Source organism: Pygocentrus nattereri, chromosome 9, assembly GCF_015220715.1.
Source record: "Pygocentrus nattereri isolate fPygNat1 chromosome 9, fPygNat1.pri, whole genome shotgun sequence".
Classification (NCBI taxonomy): domain Eukaryota; kingdom Metazoa; phylum Chordata; class Actinopteri; order Characiformes; family Serrasalmidae; genus Pygocentrus; species Pygocentrus nattereri.
The window spans coordinates 16,452,365-16,470,430 of record NC_051219.1 but is presented as its reverse complement, the minus strand read 5'-3'; the positions used below and the strand labels follow the sequence as shown (position 1 = coordinate 16,470,430).

The 18,066-nt window shown below is 38.8% G+C and overlaps 1 protein-coding gene across 5 annotated transcripts in view; it reads right to left on the bottom strand.

Annotated features, from left to right (window-relative positions):
- Window positions 1-6,042: 6,042 nt before the first annotated feature.
- The window catches only part of LOC108425581 (complement receptor type 1-like), a 29,817-nt gene continuing 17,793 nt past the window's right edge, over window positions 6,043-18,066 (bottom strand). For 4 of the 5 annotated variants that reach the window (XM_037540962.1, XM_037540966.1, XM_037540963.1 and 1 more), the window contains 5 exons: window positions 17,717-17,887; window positions 16,609-16,659; window positions 13,842-13,878; window positions 13,397-13,470; window positions 6,043-8,698 (listed from right to left, as the gene is read on the bottom strand). In XM_037540962.1, the coding sequence (XP_037396859.1) occupies window positions 13,413-13,470; window positions 13,842-13,878; window positions 16,609-16,659; window positions 17,717-17,887 (317 nt within the window). In that variant the 3' untranslated portion in view covers window positions 6,043-8,698; window positions 13,397-13,412. The remainder of the gene's footprint in view (window positions 8,699-13,396; window positions 13,471-13,841; window positions 13,879-16,608; window positions 16,660-17,716; window positions 17,888-18,066) is intronic. The other variant, XM_037540965.1, reaches the window with a different exon arrangement.

Here is an 18,066-nt window from a genome sequence, read left to right as displayed (position 1 = left end):
CCCAAAAATGTCAAACATTAAATGGTCAAATATGTACAGTGTGTTAACATTTTATTGACTACAAATGCGTCAGAAGCTGAGTGTCTTTTCACTTGTTTTTTTCATTGCTTCGAAACTCGCCGGTCATTGGATAAATGCCACGATTTTGTCCCGCCCCTGGACGCTGAGCATCTCTGGGGGTGATTGGAGCTGTGGGTGGGCAGGTCTGGATGCAGAGCTTCTGCAAGATGATTGGAGGATCAGTCGAAAGGCTGAATCCCATTTTTGATTGACAGCTATTTTGAGCTGTTAACATCAAAAGACAAACTGCAACCCATTTCTTGGGGTTTGCTTGGTGAAATTACTTCACCATTTCCATTGTTCATTGTGTAAATAAAACACACTCATAGTATTTCCTTGTTTCAATTTAACATAATTTCAACATTTCCTTGTTGGAGTTTAATTTCATTTCGTTAGTTCGTTCAGTCAGTCGTTCATACTGTTGGCTAGGTCGGAGTGAACTAGCCAGCTAGTAAGGTGCACACGATGGCAGACAATGCTAATAGTGTCGACCTGATTTTGGCAAAGTCATTTGATAGTCTTCCTTGCAAGGAGAAGGTTAGAATTAAACAGCTGGGCACATAAACACCTAAGACTGATTTGGTGCAAAAAGCAGGGAAAGGTAACAGGTCTGTTCAGCTCTCCTGGTATAACAAAGTTAGCTAGCTGACTGGAAGTGCTGTGACAAAGAACATGTACTGCTGGCCACGCACTGTCTAACTAAGGCCGTTTTCTTGAAAAGGAACAGAGGGCAGAATTTGCGTATAAATAAATTGACAAATTTTATGATATAAGCCGACAACAAATCGTTGCCACATAAAAGAGCGAAAGACCAGGTGCCTAACTGGTCTGCCTGCAGTCCAGACCTGTCACCTACTAAAAACATTTGGCACATTATGAAATAAAAAATATGACAAAGGAGACCCTGAACTGTTCAGCAGCTGAAATATTGTATCAAGCAATGGAAAAACATTTCACTTTTTACTACAGGAATTGGTCTCTTTAGTTCTCAAACGCTTAGTTAGTGCTGTTAAAAGGACAAGTAATGAAAAATAGTGGTAAACCCGCCCCTGTCCCATCTTTTTTTTTTAACATATTGCTGGCGTCAAATTTGAAATGGGCCTAGATTTTTGAGAAACAATAAAATTGATATGTTGTCTTTGTACTATTCTCTATTAAATATAGGGTTTAAATGATTTACATTCTGTTTTTATGTATGTATGCACAGCATCCCAACTTTTTTGGAAGTGAGGTTGTAGTTCAAACTGCAAAACTATTAGTTCAAAACTATTTTAAAAAGTTCAAAATTATAAAAAATATATATACATTTTCGGACGTTAAATGTTAACAGGGATTATGCTATGAACTATTTAAACCCAAGCCATTAATAGATATTCTCTACATTCAAAAAATGCACTTTTTCACCACTGAAATTGATTTGTACTCTGTGGATGGAGTCACATTTTAGCTATATCCCAACATTTTAGAGCATGAAGTGAGATTGCATCCCTGTCCCTCATGGCCACATGGTGAGCAGTTCGATCCCATTGTTTGGAAGTAAATGTGTCCCAAATCTGAAAATCAGTGTGTAATATTCAGAACTGTCACTACCGAAACACATTTTCTGAAATGCCAACTTTTTTGTTTTTTAATAAAAATCTTATGATTTTATGTGTGTACAACTGTTAAAGCTGTGTTAGTCATTATGCTCAAAATTAGCTAAAACTGCCACTATCAAAGCAGTCACTACTGAATCATTTAGTAAAGTTTTAGCAATGGGATCGAACTGCTCACCATGTGGCCATGAGGGACAGGGATGCAATCTCACTTCATGCTCTAAAATGTTGGGATATAGCTAAAATGTGACTCCATCCACAGAGTACAAATCAATTTCAGTGGTGAAATGAAAACGTGGGACTGCATTTTTTGAATGTAGAGAATCTCTATATATATTTTTTATAATTTTGAACTTTTTAAAATAGTTTTGAACTAATGGTTTTGGTATTGACAAAACTGAATGTTCCATCAGTTATTTTGATAAAATAAACACAGTTAAGTTACTGGGTCACTCAAACTTGAACTCTAACTTTCAACTAGTTTTAAATTAAGTGATACTTTATTAAAAAAAAAGAAATGGGGAAATTCCACCTCTGCATTTAACCCATCCATGAAGTGAAACAACACATTCACACTAGTGAAGACACACACACACACACACACACACACACACACACACTAGGGGGCACACTATCCATGGTCCCCAGGGAGTAACTGTGGGTAAGGTGTCCTTGCTCAAGGACATCTCAGTCATGTGCTGGCAGCCCTGGGGATCGAACTGGCAACCTTCCAGTCACAGGGCCAGTTCCCTAACCTCCAGCCCACGACTGCCCCTTATATATAGAGAGATCTATAAAAAATATCCATTGAGCATGAATAGATGATGTAGTACCCAAATATCTGGTCTGTAGTGTCCTCTGGGTCCTCACAGTGATCACAAACAGTCCATCTCTTGATCATATAATGTCAGTCAGGGCCACAACCTGCGGTTTCTGCTTCAGAATGAACTTTTTTCAGTGGGTCAGAGTGAGAGTTCAGGCTTTCAAACTAAAACCAAATATCCTCAGAGGTTTGATCAGGTTATCCTTATAAATCAGTTGAAACTTTTTTATCAGGTTAGTTAGGGGTCATATCTTTCTGATATTTTATTTTTGTCCACATATGATGTTTGTGAGTTTGTGCACTGTAAATAGTCATAATTCATTTTTATTTAACCATTTTCCTGTCTGTTTCCGTTGATTAAATCATTCAGTTCCGCCCAAACAGCTTCCTTTCTTCAGGGTGTGTTTACCTAATGCCCACCCAAGTGTGAGCAGGCAGCAAGTTACATTCAGTTACTTAGTCATGCAAACTTTTTATATAGACCATTCTACCAAATTGGTTTTAGACTACAGTTGAACATAAAAACACAATTAAGTCTTCAGAACAAGGATTATGTAATCCAAGCCATTACTTGAGATAGTAATAAGCTAATAATATTCAAAATCATAATTTATAGGATAATTTCTGTCGCGAGGTGGCTGTCCCAAAACCTAACCTGAAAATTTCAACTTGTGAAAGTAATATTTGCTTTTGTTGAGGTTGTTTTCAACGCTCAACATCAGCTAGAATTGTCACAACTGAAACATTTTGAAAAGCTTCAAAGGTGTTATTATTGTATTATTAGTACTTCACTAGGCTCACCCACAGATAACTCCACACTGGGCCCACATCATTTAAGCACTTAATGGATTTGAGTGGGCAGTACACCACTGGATTAGCCCACATATAACTTGACACAGGCTCACTGCAGGTCTCTCCACATAATGCCTACATCACTTAACCTTCTGATGGCCTCAGATGGATTTGGATGGGCAGTGCACCACTGGGCTCACCCACAGATAAACTGACACAGGTGAGACCTGCCCACTGCAGGTCACTCCAAACTGGACCCACATCATTTAGTCCAATGTGGCCCCCAGGTGGTTCCAAAGGTGTTGAGTGTTGAGGTTTAGGTGTGATCCTGTGGCATTTGTAGTAGGTTATTGGGCATAACAGTAGTACTTAAAATATTTAACAATGTATTATTCAACACACATTAAACTTTTGCGTTTCAAATGATGACTTTACGGGTACTTTAAAGGCTAGTTAAGACTTGGTCTCACTCTTATTTGGACTCTGGATTGGGTGGTCTTAACTACAGCCCTACAGGCAACTATATCCTGCACCAAGGTGCCATTAAACCTAAATCCACAAAACAAAAGCTCAAAAGAAAGAAACTAAAAGATCTAATCAAAGCTTGGACAATCCAGTTGCACTTCTAGTGTGTAACAGTTTTACCAGTTTTTGTAGTAGATTGACAGTCAAAACTGTCAAAAACAGACAAAAATGTACTTCTAATAAAGGAACCAACAAGGGGTGAAGGGAGCTCTAACTTTTAAATGCGTAAGTGCATTACTTCAGTGTTGTAAAGAGAAGAACACTTCAGAATCTGCAGGAAAAAGACATCATTTTACACACACACACACACACACACACACACACACACACACATATATATATATATATATATATATATATACACTACCGTTCAAAAGTTTGGGGTCACCCAAACAATTTTGTGTTTTCCATGAAAAGTCACACTTATTCACCACCATACGTTGTGAAATGAATAGAAAATAGAGTCAAGACATTGACAAGGTTAGAAATAATGATTTGTATTTGAAATAACATTGTTTTTACATCAAACTTTGCTTTCGTCAAAGAATTCTCCATTTGCAGCAATTACAGCATTGCACACCTTTGGCATTCTAGCTGTTAATTTGTTGAGGTAAGCTGGAGAAATTGCACCCCATGCTTCTAGAAGCAGCTCCCACAAGTTGGATTGGTTGGATGGGCACTTCTGGCGTACCATACGGTCAAGCTGCTCCCACAACAGCTCAATGGGGTTCAGATCTGGTGACTGCGCTGGCCACTCCATTACCGATAGAATACCAGCTGCCTGCTTCTGCTGTAAATAGTTCTTGCACAATTTGGAGGTGTGTTTAGGGTCATTGTCCTGTTGTAGGATGAAATTGGCTCCAATCAAGCGCTGTCCACTGGGTATGGCATGGCATTGCAAAATGGAGTGATAGCCTTCCTTATTCAGAATCCCTTTTACCCTGTACAAATCTCCCACCTTACCAGCACCAAAGCAACCCCAGACCATCACATTACCTCCACCATGCTTAACAGATGGCGTCAGGCATTCTTCCAGCATCTTTTCATTTGTTCTGCGTCTCACAAACGTTCTTCTTTGTGATCCAAACACCTCAAACTTGGATTCATCCGTCCACAACACTTTTTTCCAGTCTTCCTCTGTCCAATGTCTGTGTTCTTTTGCCCATCTTAATCTTTTTCTTTTATCGGCCAGTCTCAGATATGGCTTTTTCTTTGCCACTCTGCCCTGAAGCCCAAAATCCCGCAGCCGCCTCTTCACTGTAGATGTTGACACTGGTGTTTTGCGGGTACTATTTAATGAAGAAGCCAGTTGGGGACCTGTGAGGCGTCTGTTTCTCAAACTAGAGACTCTAATGTGCTTATCTTCTTGCTTAGTTGTGCAACGCGGCCTCCCACTTCTTTTTCTACTCTGGTTAGAGCCTGTTTGTGCTGTCCTCTGAAGGGAGTAGTACATACCGTTGTAGGAAATCTTCAATTTCTTAGCAATTTCTCGCATGGAATAGCCTTCATTTCTAAGAACAAGAATAGACTGTCGAGTTTCAGATGAAAGTTCTCTTTTTCTGGCCATTTTGAGCGTTTAATTGACCCCACAAATGTGATGCTCCAGAAACTCAATCTGCTCAAAGGAAGGTCAGTTTTGTAGCTTCTGTAATGAGCTAGACTGTTTTCAGATGTGTGAACATGATTGCACAAGGGTTTTCTAATCATCAATTAGCCTTCTGAGCCAATGAGCAAACACACTGTACCATTAGAACACTGGAGTGATAGTTGCTGGAAATGGGCCTCTATACACCTATGTAGATATTGCACCAAAAACCAGACATTTGCAGCTAGAATAGTCATTTACCACATTAGCAATGTATAAAGTGTATTTGTTTAAAGTTAGGACTAGTTTAAAGTTATCTTCATTGAAAAGTACAGTGCTTTTCCTTCAAAAATAAGGACATTTCAATGTGACCCCAAACTTTTGAACGGTAGTGTATATATATATATATATATATATATATATATATATATATATATATATATAAATTAGTGGATACAGTTGTTTTATTAACAGTTTGTCTGTCTTACTTAACATGATAATGCAATCTTACTTTTGTGTCAACACGATAAACACCCCACCATATTTAAAATCATAGTATGATCATCTCCTAAGCAAGCAGACTATTTAGAATACATGTTCTGAAAGGAGCACATTCTTTTTGGAATGTTTGCTGTATTTTATATAAAAAACAAAAATCACACTTGAGGTGTATGTCAATCTTTAATCTGCTCATTCCAAACACATTTAATTATTTTTAATAGCCATTATTCACTCAGCAGTGGCTTTTAAACTCAGAATGAAGAGAAAAACTATGAAAGTTCCAGCTTTCAAGCACAACATTTAAAACAGTGAACAAGCTAAAAATAAAACTAAGCCAACTTCTTTTAGGAAGCATAAGCAAATTTTTGTGTGTTTGACTGATCTACATTGTAAAATGTTATAGAGTTAAGCTCATTTAACTCAAGATAGTTATAAAACTCAAACAGTACTGTGCAAATGTAAGAGAACACCCTGTGTTTATTTATTTTCCAGTTAAAATGGCTATTATGTACAAAATATTCATTTTTTACCATCAAAAAAAAAAGCTGAGACAAAATAGAACAGAGCATTACAGAACATTGTTCAATTCAGTTGGTTGCATTTTTTGCTTCTCAGCATCCAAGTAATTTCAAACACATTCAATGATGTTGAGGTCTGGATTCTGCAGCGGTCAGTGCATTGCTTTGAAAGCAGCAGCAGCTTCTTTGGTTGGTTTGCAAATTGTCTTCTTTAGTCCGCAGCCTTTTCTCTGTAACAGCTTCTTCATAGCAATGCACTTTACCCTGGTGCCTGAGCTCTTTATTTTTGTTATTAAGGCTCTATAAAATGCAACTTTACAGTTGATAAAGATATTGATCTTTGAAACCAAGACGAATCTCAAATGACCAGAAATATGTGCATGAATATTAATTTATCCTGTTTCCTGAATGCTCCACCCGATATTTGGAAGCTCTTAAATTTTTCCTTTTTTCTTTGACTTTCTGCTTTTTCATGCAATTTTAGCTCATCTCTTCAGTAACATCTTCTGGAAAATGTCTATTCTGAGTGGAAATGAAATAAAACGAAGGGTGTTCTCTGACTTTAGCACAGTACTATACTTTCACAAACACATACAAAGTATGTGGGCGTAAGTTTTAACATGGCTGAAATTATAAGCATAAAAATAGTATCTTTCCATGTTAAAGGTCAACAACGCATTACAAAAAAAATTTACATCCAGCTCAATATTATTCAGTAGAACCAGACAACTAAAAGTAAAAAGTGCTTAGCAAATCTGGAAGTTTTGGCATGTAATAAATAGTTCTATTGTTCAGTACTGCCTTTTAAATGGACCTTTGGAGTAATCTTGGACAAGCACATATGAACAATTCAAAATTAACAGTCTCAACAGCCTTTCACAAGACTACACACATTTCAGTGCAAAGCTACAGATTTTGCTGCAGAATTACATTATTAACATCCCAATGAGCAATCTCCTTAGAATGAAGTAGTTTCTAGTGTAATGAGGGCAATGTACATTAACAGTTAAAACATTAAATCTAGCTGCTTTTATGCATTAGTAATGACATGCATTAGATATCCAAGTTACCTCTGATCAAACAGTGCTGCAGTGGAAAAGAGCAGGGTTTAGTTCCACATCAGAAAAACACTTCTATATAGCTGTAGGTAAAGTATGTTTCATAGTTCTGATCCATGTTTCTCATCTGTTTTTTCAACAACAGTCTCTGTGACTAATATTATTAGTATTTTTTATTAGTAGTATTTTTGGCTGGTTGGTTAGTTGAGCTGTGGTTAAATGTTCTTTAAAGCCAGACATACACTGTGATTTTAAAATTCTTGTTCCTCACACAGTATGTTTGAATAGATCTTTGTGTATGGACAAGGCCTACGATTTATATATTCACACTTTACAAAAATACTTGATCCAACTGACATGCCACATTAAACACAGCCCCTGCAGATAGCTCTGCCCTTTACCGGCAGCAAGGGTCGTTTGTTCACTAACATAATAGCGACCACTAGGCTTATGTTACATGGTATCAGGTGGTAGGCAAATGCTAATAAGCATTATTCAGTACGAGTAAATGAGCATAGTATAGGTCCAATACCCCATATCAGTAATGGCATCGATGCATCCCTAATAACAATTAAATAGTGGTGGACAAAATATACAAATGTTGAATAAAAGGAAAAGTGCCTTAAAATATTACAGAAGTAACATCAGTAACTCCATCTGATTCATGGCTGTCCACCACTGAATGATGTTAACGTACTTTACAGTAAAAGCTAAGACAATGACAAAAGTCACTGGTTTGAGCACAGCTGTGAAAGAATTAACACTGTATGGTTTGCACAATCAGAGAACAGAGCAGACACTGCATTAAGAAGCACACACATCTTATCTAATGAACAGTGATATATTCACTCAGAAGTCTTAACAAACACCAGTTTTGATCTCAATCAAATTACATTCATGGTCAGCATGGGCCTTCAAAATCAGCCACAGTAGAAAAATAACTGCACTGAATTTACCCGATTTAAATTTGTGCATCATTTCTACACAAATAAAATATACAACATAAACACAATTACTCTCAAAAGTAAAAAACATAAGAAATAAATCATATATATCAAATGATATACACATTTGAATCAAGGAAATTCAAACCATCGCTTTTTTCACTGCGTAAAAACTCGCCCAGCATTTGAATAAACCCGAAGAGCACATCCAGTCAAGCTTACATTTGGTGTATGCCATGTTATTTGAGTGACGATTCCTCCTTGGAGTACTGTATGCCCGGGGAATAGCGGTTGGATCTGAAAATATTACAGAGAATACCAAAATAAGTCAATGTTATTGCCTTTGTGGTGGGGGGTGGGGGGGTGGGGGGGGGGGGGGTTGTAATCAACATCAAAGTATTTATGTTGCTTTTGTTCCATCCTGTCCCAAAAGAGTTGTTCACATATTTGGCCACCAAATAGGTGAACACTGCAGAATTTCCATGGCTCTGTTGAATAAATCGTCTATCTAACAACTGATAAATGGTACACTAGTAGAGAAGAGCTGGTTAGCATTAGCATAGCTTTGCTCACCACAGAACATGTTTGATCCTGGACTACCAAAGCATCAACACAAATGTTGGAGGGACAGAAAGGCAAAATTAAACTGTTCTGTGGAGTTTGGAAATGTATGTTTTGGCTAAGCTAACAAGAGCTTAGTTAGCAGGCCAAATGTGTCAAACATCACAGAACCGACTTGGTTCCAGCTAACTATGATAAGATGACACTCACTTATAAGATATCAGCGAGCACAAAGTCGAGTGGCTGGTGTTAGAATAAAAGCTGAAATGCTTATCATGCTTAAACACACGTTTTCTTGACTTGTTTTTCTACTCTTTCCTTCAGCATCACCTATCAATAAGCTCCTCTAAAACACAAATGGGTGGAATGTATTTATTTAGCTGTTCAGACATGAAATAGTTTTGAAGTGTAATCAATTTTATATACTGGCATAAGTTTTAATGCGATATTGACAGTAGTCAAAGGAATACATTTTCATTGTTTTTTGGTGAAAGCGAACATCAGTTAGAGTAGTTAGCCTAGTTAGTGATTAAGCAGGGCTGGCTATCATTAATAAAATAATAACATCAATAACAAATGCAACACCTTGACTTTTATACCAATTCCAGAACAACAGAGAATGTGAGTGTTGCTCAAATCAGATATGTGTGAGATTGGCAGGTGATGAAAGTGGGTATATTTATGGACCATAACATGCATGCAATATGTAATTTAGACAGCCAATCACTAGTGTATATTCCGGAACAAGCACGCTCGTTAGGCTCACAGCTGCTGAGAACACTGACTCCTTAGGAATTAAAATGGACATAACATTTTCGATACTGTGTACTATTGCAGCAATTCAGTCTGAAGTACTGAACATTAGTCAGAGTGGGAACCCTCAAGTGTCTTCTAGGCTTAATGTTTTTTAGCTTGAGTTCAACCAATTTTTCAACAGTTCAGCATTCAGAGTGGTTGGATATGAATGGCTCCATTCTAGAGAAACCTACAGAGTCATAACTGGTCACAGGGATGGTGATAGGAACCAGACATCTGAAGCTACGTAAAGGAAACAGATCAAACCACTATGAATGATTTTCTTCCCATGTCAACAACTAAAATATGCAGAATTACATTAAAAAAATGGAACGTGTCTGGAATACATATGTTGTATTTAAACTCTACATGTAGTGTAATAACACACTTCACAATTAAGTTCGGGTTGGAAACAAAAGGGTTAAATCTGAAACACCCAATGGATATGATCAAAACTGCACAGTCCATCTCAGGAGCAGCCTTTCCCTCAATACAGGACACTTATCACTCCAGGGTCATCAAGAGGGCCCACAACATAATCAGGGACAGTACACACCCCCAGCACTGACTCTTCACACTCCTACCTTCAGGCAGACACTACAGGAATGTGAAGTCCAGAACTACAAGACTGACAAACCGTTTCTATTCACAGGCCATCAGGTTTGTGAATACCTCACTCACTACCTCTTCCCCTCTCCAACTCTGAATTGGTTTAACTTTTGGCTGACCTCACACTCAATAACTGCACCTTAAATATGCTGTACTACTGCTGTCAGAACACTACTGTTTACATGTTACTTGCACAGAACACTACGGTTTACATCTAGTACTTGCACAGAACACTGCTGTTTACATGTTACTTGCACAGAACACTACTGTATGGGAAAGAGTTGTTGAAGCAAGGCTAAGGCGAGAGGGTCAGATCAGTGAGCAGCAGTTTGGTTTCATGCCCAGAAAGAGTACCACAGATGCAATTTTTGCATTGAGAGTGTTGGTAGAGAAGTACAGAGAAGGTCAGAAGGAGCTACATTGTGTCTTTGTGGATCTAGAGAAGGCATATGATGCCAAGGTGCCAAGAGAGGAACTGTGGTACTGTATGAGGAAGTCAGGTGTAGCTGAAAAGTATGTTAGGGTGGTGCAGGACATGTATGAGGATAGTGAGACAGTGGTGAGGTGTGCAGTTGGAGTGACAAATTGTTTCAAGGTGAAGGTAGGGTTACATCAGGGATCAGCTTTGAGCCCCTTCTTGTATGCAATGGTGATGGAAAGGTTGACAGAGGAGGTCAGGCAGGAGGCTCCATGGACCAAGATGTTTGCAGATGACATTGTAATCTGTGGTGAGAGTAGAGAGCAGGTGGAAGAGAATCTGAAGAGGTGGAGGTTTGCACTGGAGAGGAGAGGAATGAAGGTCAGTAGAGACAAGACAGAATACATGTGTGTGAATGAGAGGGAGGCAGGTGGAAAGGTGAAGATGCAAGGAGTAGAGGTCGTAAAGGTGAATGACTTCAAATATCTTGGGTCAACCATCCAGAGCAATGGACAGTGTAGAAAAGAGGTGAAGAAGAGGGTGCAGGCAGGATGGAGTGGGTGGAGACGGATGTCAGGGCTGATGTGTGAGAGAAGGATAGCAGCAAGAGTGAAAGGGAAGGTTTACAAGACAGTAGTGCATCCTGCTATGATGTATGGTTTGGAGACTGTGGCTCTGTCTAAAAGACAGGAGGCTGAGCTCGAGGTGGCGTAGATGAAGATGCTGAGATTTTCGTTGGGAGTGGCAAGGATGGACAAGATTAGAAATGAGCAGATCAGAGGGACAGTGAAGGTGGAGCAGTTTGGAGATAAAGCCAGAAAGGCCAGGTTGAGATGGTTTGGACATGTGTTGAGGAGGAATAGTGGATATATTGGTCAAAGAATGTTGGAGATGGAGCTGCCGGGCAGAAGGAGAAGAGGTAGACCTCAGAGAAGGTTTATGGATGTAGTGAAGGTGGACATGGAGATGGTTGGTGTAAAAGTAGAGGAGGCAGTGGATAGGGCAAGATGGAGGCAGTTGATCCGCTGTGGCGACCCCTAAAGGGAGCAGCCAAAAGAAGAGTAAGATGCTCTGAGAAGGAGTTTGCATGTTCTCCCTGTGTCTGTGTGGGTTTCCTCCGGGTTCACCAGTTTCCTCCCACAGTCCAAAGACATGCAGTCAGGTCGATTGGACATGCTAAATTGCCCCTAGGTGTGAGTGACTGTCTGTGTCTGTCTGTCTGCCCTGCGATGGACTGGCGACCTGTCCAGGGTGTATCTTCCGCCCGATGACTGCTGGGATAGGCTCCAGCACCCCCCCGCGACCCTGACGGAGAAGCGGCTTAGAAAAAGGATGGATGGATGGATGCTCTGAGAAATTTGAGTATTGAGCTAAAATCCAGCCCTCTTTGTCAGATTTTTAATCAGATTTCTAGAGTCTTGTCATTTGACCCAAGCAGTGTTTGGCAAAATACTTTGCATTCCATTCCAATATATAAGAAAGTAATGTATTCAGAAAACATTTAGAATATATTTAGAATACACATTGATAAGACACATGGGAAAACTGCTGTAATTTTTATTCGCACTGCTACTTGTAGGCATTTTTTTTTCATGTAATCCTTTTTTAATGTTTCATGGAAAATATGGTCCAAAAATTAGTTCTTTTCTTTTCTCTGTCATGACCTGCTTCTGTTCACTGCTGCTCCCCACAATCCTGAGCAGCAGTCCAGTACCACATTAACTGATCATTACATTGATTTATCAGTCTACTCAGTCTTTAAATAAAGTCTGTTTTCTATAAGCCATGGGCTGATTTTAACATCAAACATTAACAAACAACCATTCTTTGTTTCTTTTGAATATTCTATTTTTATCTAATGGTTAAGTATTCTCAAAGTATTCTCTTAAAAATGTAAAGGGTAACTGTATTTTAAATACTGACTTGTTACAAAATGTAACATGGACTGAATACAGATACTTAATTTCTGCATTCTGAATACATATTCTTAATTCTTGTATTCTATTAGATACTAGAAGAAATACTAATGGTTCGCTACTACCATTAATGAAGTATTTTCTATATTTGGGTAAGATCTTGCTAGTAATTCTACTAATTGTAACCCTAGATATATGATCTCTATCCAAAGAAAAACAAACAAGCAAACATTTTTAATTTCTTTCAACATCATTTGAACAGGGGAGCTGTCCTTTACATTGTGTTGAACTTTGTCTATTTTGTTTACTTTATCATTTTGTTTTTACCATTTGTAAATGACAACCACTGTTTGCATTGTGTTACAATTTCATGATGAATGGACCAACAGAAATGGTCCAAAATGACTTCTGAAAATGAAAATCTAAAGTAATGAAAGTTTACTTTCTTCTCCTGTAAAGTTACTTTTTTGGAAATACAGGGTTTTGTTCTGACAGCGATGACATATTATTTCTGCTTTTGGGCCTATCATGATCCTGATCATCTGTCATGTGGTTTTATCAGGTTTGTAGCGTAACTAGCAAGAGGATTACCCAGTAGAAACAATAAGAAAGTAAGTAGGATTAGTATCTAGGCCAGCAAAGAAGTTAGTGCTACCAAAACAATTATTAAGCAGATACACGTACTGTTTTCCTTACCAGGATAGTGAGTGTGCTATAACTCGCACTCTTCAATTATAGTGGCCACTTTTCCAGAGTAAACACGTCTACAGCTGCAATCCAAAAGTCCAACACTGGTCATTTTGGAAGTAGTTAAATATCCAGGTACATTTAATCTCAGTTCACTTCCCTGATATCAATTTAACTGCAAAACTTACCCAGAACTTTTTCAGATTAAACAAACATGTGCCTACTCTGTGTTCACTTTATCTAAGAGAAGCAGTTTTTGTCCTGCGGGCATCACAGTGTGTTATGCATACATTGCAACCAATAACAGCAATTCATATCAGCTTTGTGGTGGTTATTAGAGCAAAATAAATAAATAACTGTTTCACCTACAGCAAGCTGAAAGCAGTATAACATGAATACTAACTGACGTTAAAAACAAATTATGGACATTATTTGTTTAAGGTGTAAGACTTACTGTTTCTTTTTCTTCATTAAATACACCACAGCAGCAGCTGAATGAAAAACAGAAAACATAATTAATCTATAAGCAGTTTTGTAAATATTTTATCTTGTTTCATCTTTTTACTATAAGAGAAAAGTCTCAGAAAACAAATACCTTAACCTATATATATATATATATATACACACACACACTTATAAACATGCACACAGTATCTCACAAAAGTGAGTACACCCCTCACATTTCTGCAAATACTTTTTTATATCTTTTCATGGGATGACACTATAGAAATCAAACTTGGATATAACAAAGTAGTCGGTCTACAGCTTGTATAGCAGTATAAATTTACTGTCCTCTGAAAATAACTCACAGCTATTAATGTCTAAATAGCTGGCAACACAAGTCAATACACCTCACAGTAAACATGTCCAACTTGTGCCCAATTGTGTAGTTGTTCCTGTAGTTGTCATGTGACACATTAGAGTTACAAGGTTCCAGGTGTGAATGGGAAGCAGGGCTGTTAAATTTGGTGTTTTGAGTACAATTCGCTCATACTGGCCACTGGATATCCAACATGGCACGTCATGGCAAAGAACTCTCTCATGATGTGAGAAATAGAATTGTTGCTCTACACAAAGACGGCCTAGGCTATAAGAAGATTGCTAACACCCTATAGCATGGTGGCCAAGGTCATACAGCAGTTTTTCAGGACAGGTTCCACTCGGAACAGGCTCTGCCAGGGTTGACCAAAGAAGTTGAGCCCACATGTTCAGCATCATATTGAGAGGTTGGCTTCAAAAAATAGATTCTTGAGTGCTGCCAGCATTGCTGCAGAGGTTGAAGAAGAGGGAGGTCAGCCTCTCAGTGCTCAGACCATGTGCCACAGAATGCATCAACTTCTTCTGCATAGCCGTCTTCCCAGAAGGAAGCCTCTTCTGAAGCTGACGCACAAGAAAGCCCGTAAACAGTTTGTTGAAGACAAGCAGCCCAAGAACACAGGCTTGTTTGGTTCAGAACTTGTTTGGTTCAGATGGTGTTCAGCATGTGGTGGCGCCCTGGTGAGGAGTACTAAGACAACTGTCTCTTGCCTACAGTCAAGCATGATGGTGGCAGCATCATGGTCTGGAGCTGGATTAGTGCTGCCTGCACTGGGGAGCTGCGGGTCATTAAGGGAAACATTCTGAAGCAGAGCATGAGCCCCTCCCTTTGGAAAGTGCACCACATGGCAGTTTTCCAACACAATAATGACCTGAAACACACCTCCAAGATGACGACGAAGGTAAAGGTGATGGACTGGCCAACTGAGCACCAGTGGGGCATCCTCAAGCAGAAAGAGGAGGAGTCCACTAGCTCCTTGATGTCATCCTGGAGGAGGGGAAGAGGATTCCAGTAGCAACTTGTGTAGGTGAATTCCACGCCCAAGAATCCTCTAAGGCAGTGCTAGATAATAATTTTTCAGCACAATTTGAACACAATTTGGATATGTTCACTGTGAGGTGTAAATCTATACTGCTATACAAGCTGTACACTACTTTAAGTTATATCCAAGTTTAATTTCTATGTCCCATGAAAAGATATAATAAATTATTTGCAGAAATTTCAGGGTACTCACTTTTGTGAGATACTATGTGTGTGTGTGCGTGTGTGTATATTTTATACACACACACACATACACACACACACACACACACACACACCGGCCACTTTATTATGTATACCTGTTCAATTGCTTGTTAGCACAAATAGCTAATCAGCCAATCACATGGCCACAACTCAATGCCTTTACGCATAGAGTACGCATAGAGGTGGTCAAGACAACTTGCTGAAGTGCAGACCGAGCATCAGAATGGGAGAAGAAAGGTGATTTAAGTGACTTTGAACATGGCATGGTTGTTGATGTCAGACGGGCTGGTCTGAGTATTTCATAAACTGCTGATCTACTGGGATTTTCACACACAACCATCTCAAGGGTTTACAGAGAATGGCCCGAAAAAGAGAAAATATCCAGTGAGCGGCAGTTGTGTGGACGAAAATGCCTTGTTGATGTGAGAGGTCAGAGGAGAATGGGCAGACTTGTTTGAGATGATAGAAAGGCAACAAACCAACCAAGTCAAATCAAATAAACCAATCAAATAACAAAAATCTCTGAGGAATGTTTCCAACACCTTGTTGAAAGTATGCCACAAAGAATTAAGGCAGGTCTGAAGGCAAAAGACGGTCCAACCTTTTACCTAATAAAGTGGCTAGTAAGTCTACATATAACTGAATAATCCACCAGCTGAAAGCATCCTGTGACCACTCATGCAGGACTAGAGGATGACTAACACAACAGCTGCCTGAGAACTGTCTCTGACTTTACATCTACAAGGTGGACCAACAAAATAGGTGTGTCTAATGGAGTGGATAGTGAGTGGACACGGTGTTTAAGAAGTGAATACTGTTGGCAATTTAGTGTAGCAAGTGCTGGAACAAAAAGTGGATGTGCATGATAGGTGTTTAGTCAAGTGTCAACTAACATTCAATTCAATATCTATTAGTCATCAACAGAATACTTTCCTAACACCAACCTAATCCTTGCTTTAACCACACAGCACTGCAACAGTTAAAGGGGGTATTTGGATTTCTCACTGGACCTACATTAAATGAACAATCTGAGCATTTGTAGCCAATAAACAATCAAAAATATAATAAAGTGAAACCAAAATAATGATTTCTGAGGTGGATAACGATGGTCCAGACAGTCAGTCACTTAATTAATGTAACAATTCATGCTAATACTTACCCAGCAACAAGAGGAGTACCAGTGAAATAAACAGCAAAATCCCATAGTGACCTATGAAACATGGCAATGTATAAATTAATTCATATATTTTATATTTCATTTGCTTAAAAATATGATTTTTGTCACTCAATCTGTAGCTACTAATACGAATGCAAAAATGTATTAAATAAAATCAATAAAAATACATTTGACAGGCTTAACATTGACCAATCATTATTAAACTGGAGTCTCAACTCTTGATCATCCTAAAAAATTTCAAAAGATTTGACCATATCTTGTACTTTATTTCACTTCAGGACATGAAACTGGATTAAAATAATGCAATTTAATTATCTTAATAACTTTGCAATTATAAGTGTTTCAAGTGTTTCCATGAAATACAAGTCCTTCTGGGGTAGTCGTGGGCTGGAGGTTAGGGAACTGGCCCTGTGACCGGAAGGTTGCCGGTTCAATCCCCAGAGACAACAGTCCATGACTGAGGTGTCCTTGAGCAAGACGCCTAACCCCCAACTGCTCCACTGGCACTGCGGATAGGGCTGCTCACCGCTCCGGGCGGTGTATATGGTGTTTCACTGCCCAAATGGGTTAAAATGCGGAGGTGAAATGTCCCCATTGTGGGACTAATAAGGGTCACTTAATCACTTAACATCAACTACTTGAAAACAGCCCTTTGCAAACTAGTTTTAATCTGATCATTTCAAAATTGATCTTCAAATAATCTGTGCTATGGAGGTAAACAACTATTCAAAGTTGTTTACTTTTCTGCCCACCATAGTCACTGCCTGCCCCCAAAAATCCATCCTGCAGCAGCTGTGTTTTTTCAAAAGTTCATCTCACCATCTAGCTTTATGGCTTCAGCAAATACTGCAGCACAATATGGGCCAACATGGGCCAATAATACCCAACAATCCTTCAGAACTCGGTCCTGCTCTACAACTGTCTAAAGCCACTATTTAGATTTTTTTTTTACACATGAATTCCATGCATTATACTTTGGTGTTACTTACCATAAACTCTCTGTCCTGCAACAAATCCCTGCCAAAACCTCAAACTTACAGATTAAACAGCAGAACTATTTCTGAATTTTAATTCACCCAGTATAACTTACCCACACAATGAGGAGTAGGAATAAAGTCTCCTTCATCAGAACAGACCGCTTTTGAAGCTCTGTTGTAGAAGAGTATTTTACAATGGTAAATGACTTCTTGTCCATACTCATATGACTCTTGATCTGGTTCAAGTTGTCCGGCCTGCATATGAGGTCTTAGACATTTCAACACTACAAAGAGAAGAATTGTAATGAAGCTCCTGGTTAGAATAAAACAGTGTGATTAAACACACACACATCCCCACACACACAAACAAAGGTTCTCAGATGTCTGAGAACCCACTGAAATGCAACCGAAACGGCATTGTATGCAACATCATGGATATGGTCATCGTTCTTCTTGGCTGAAA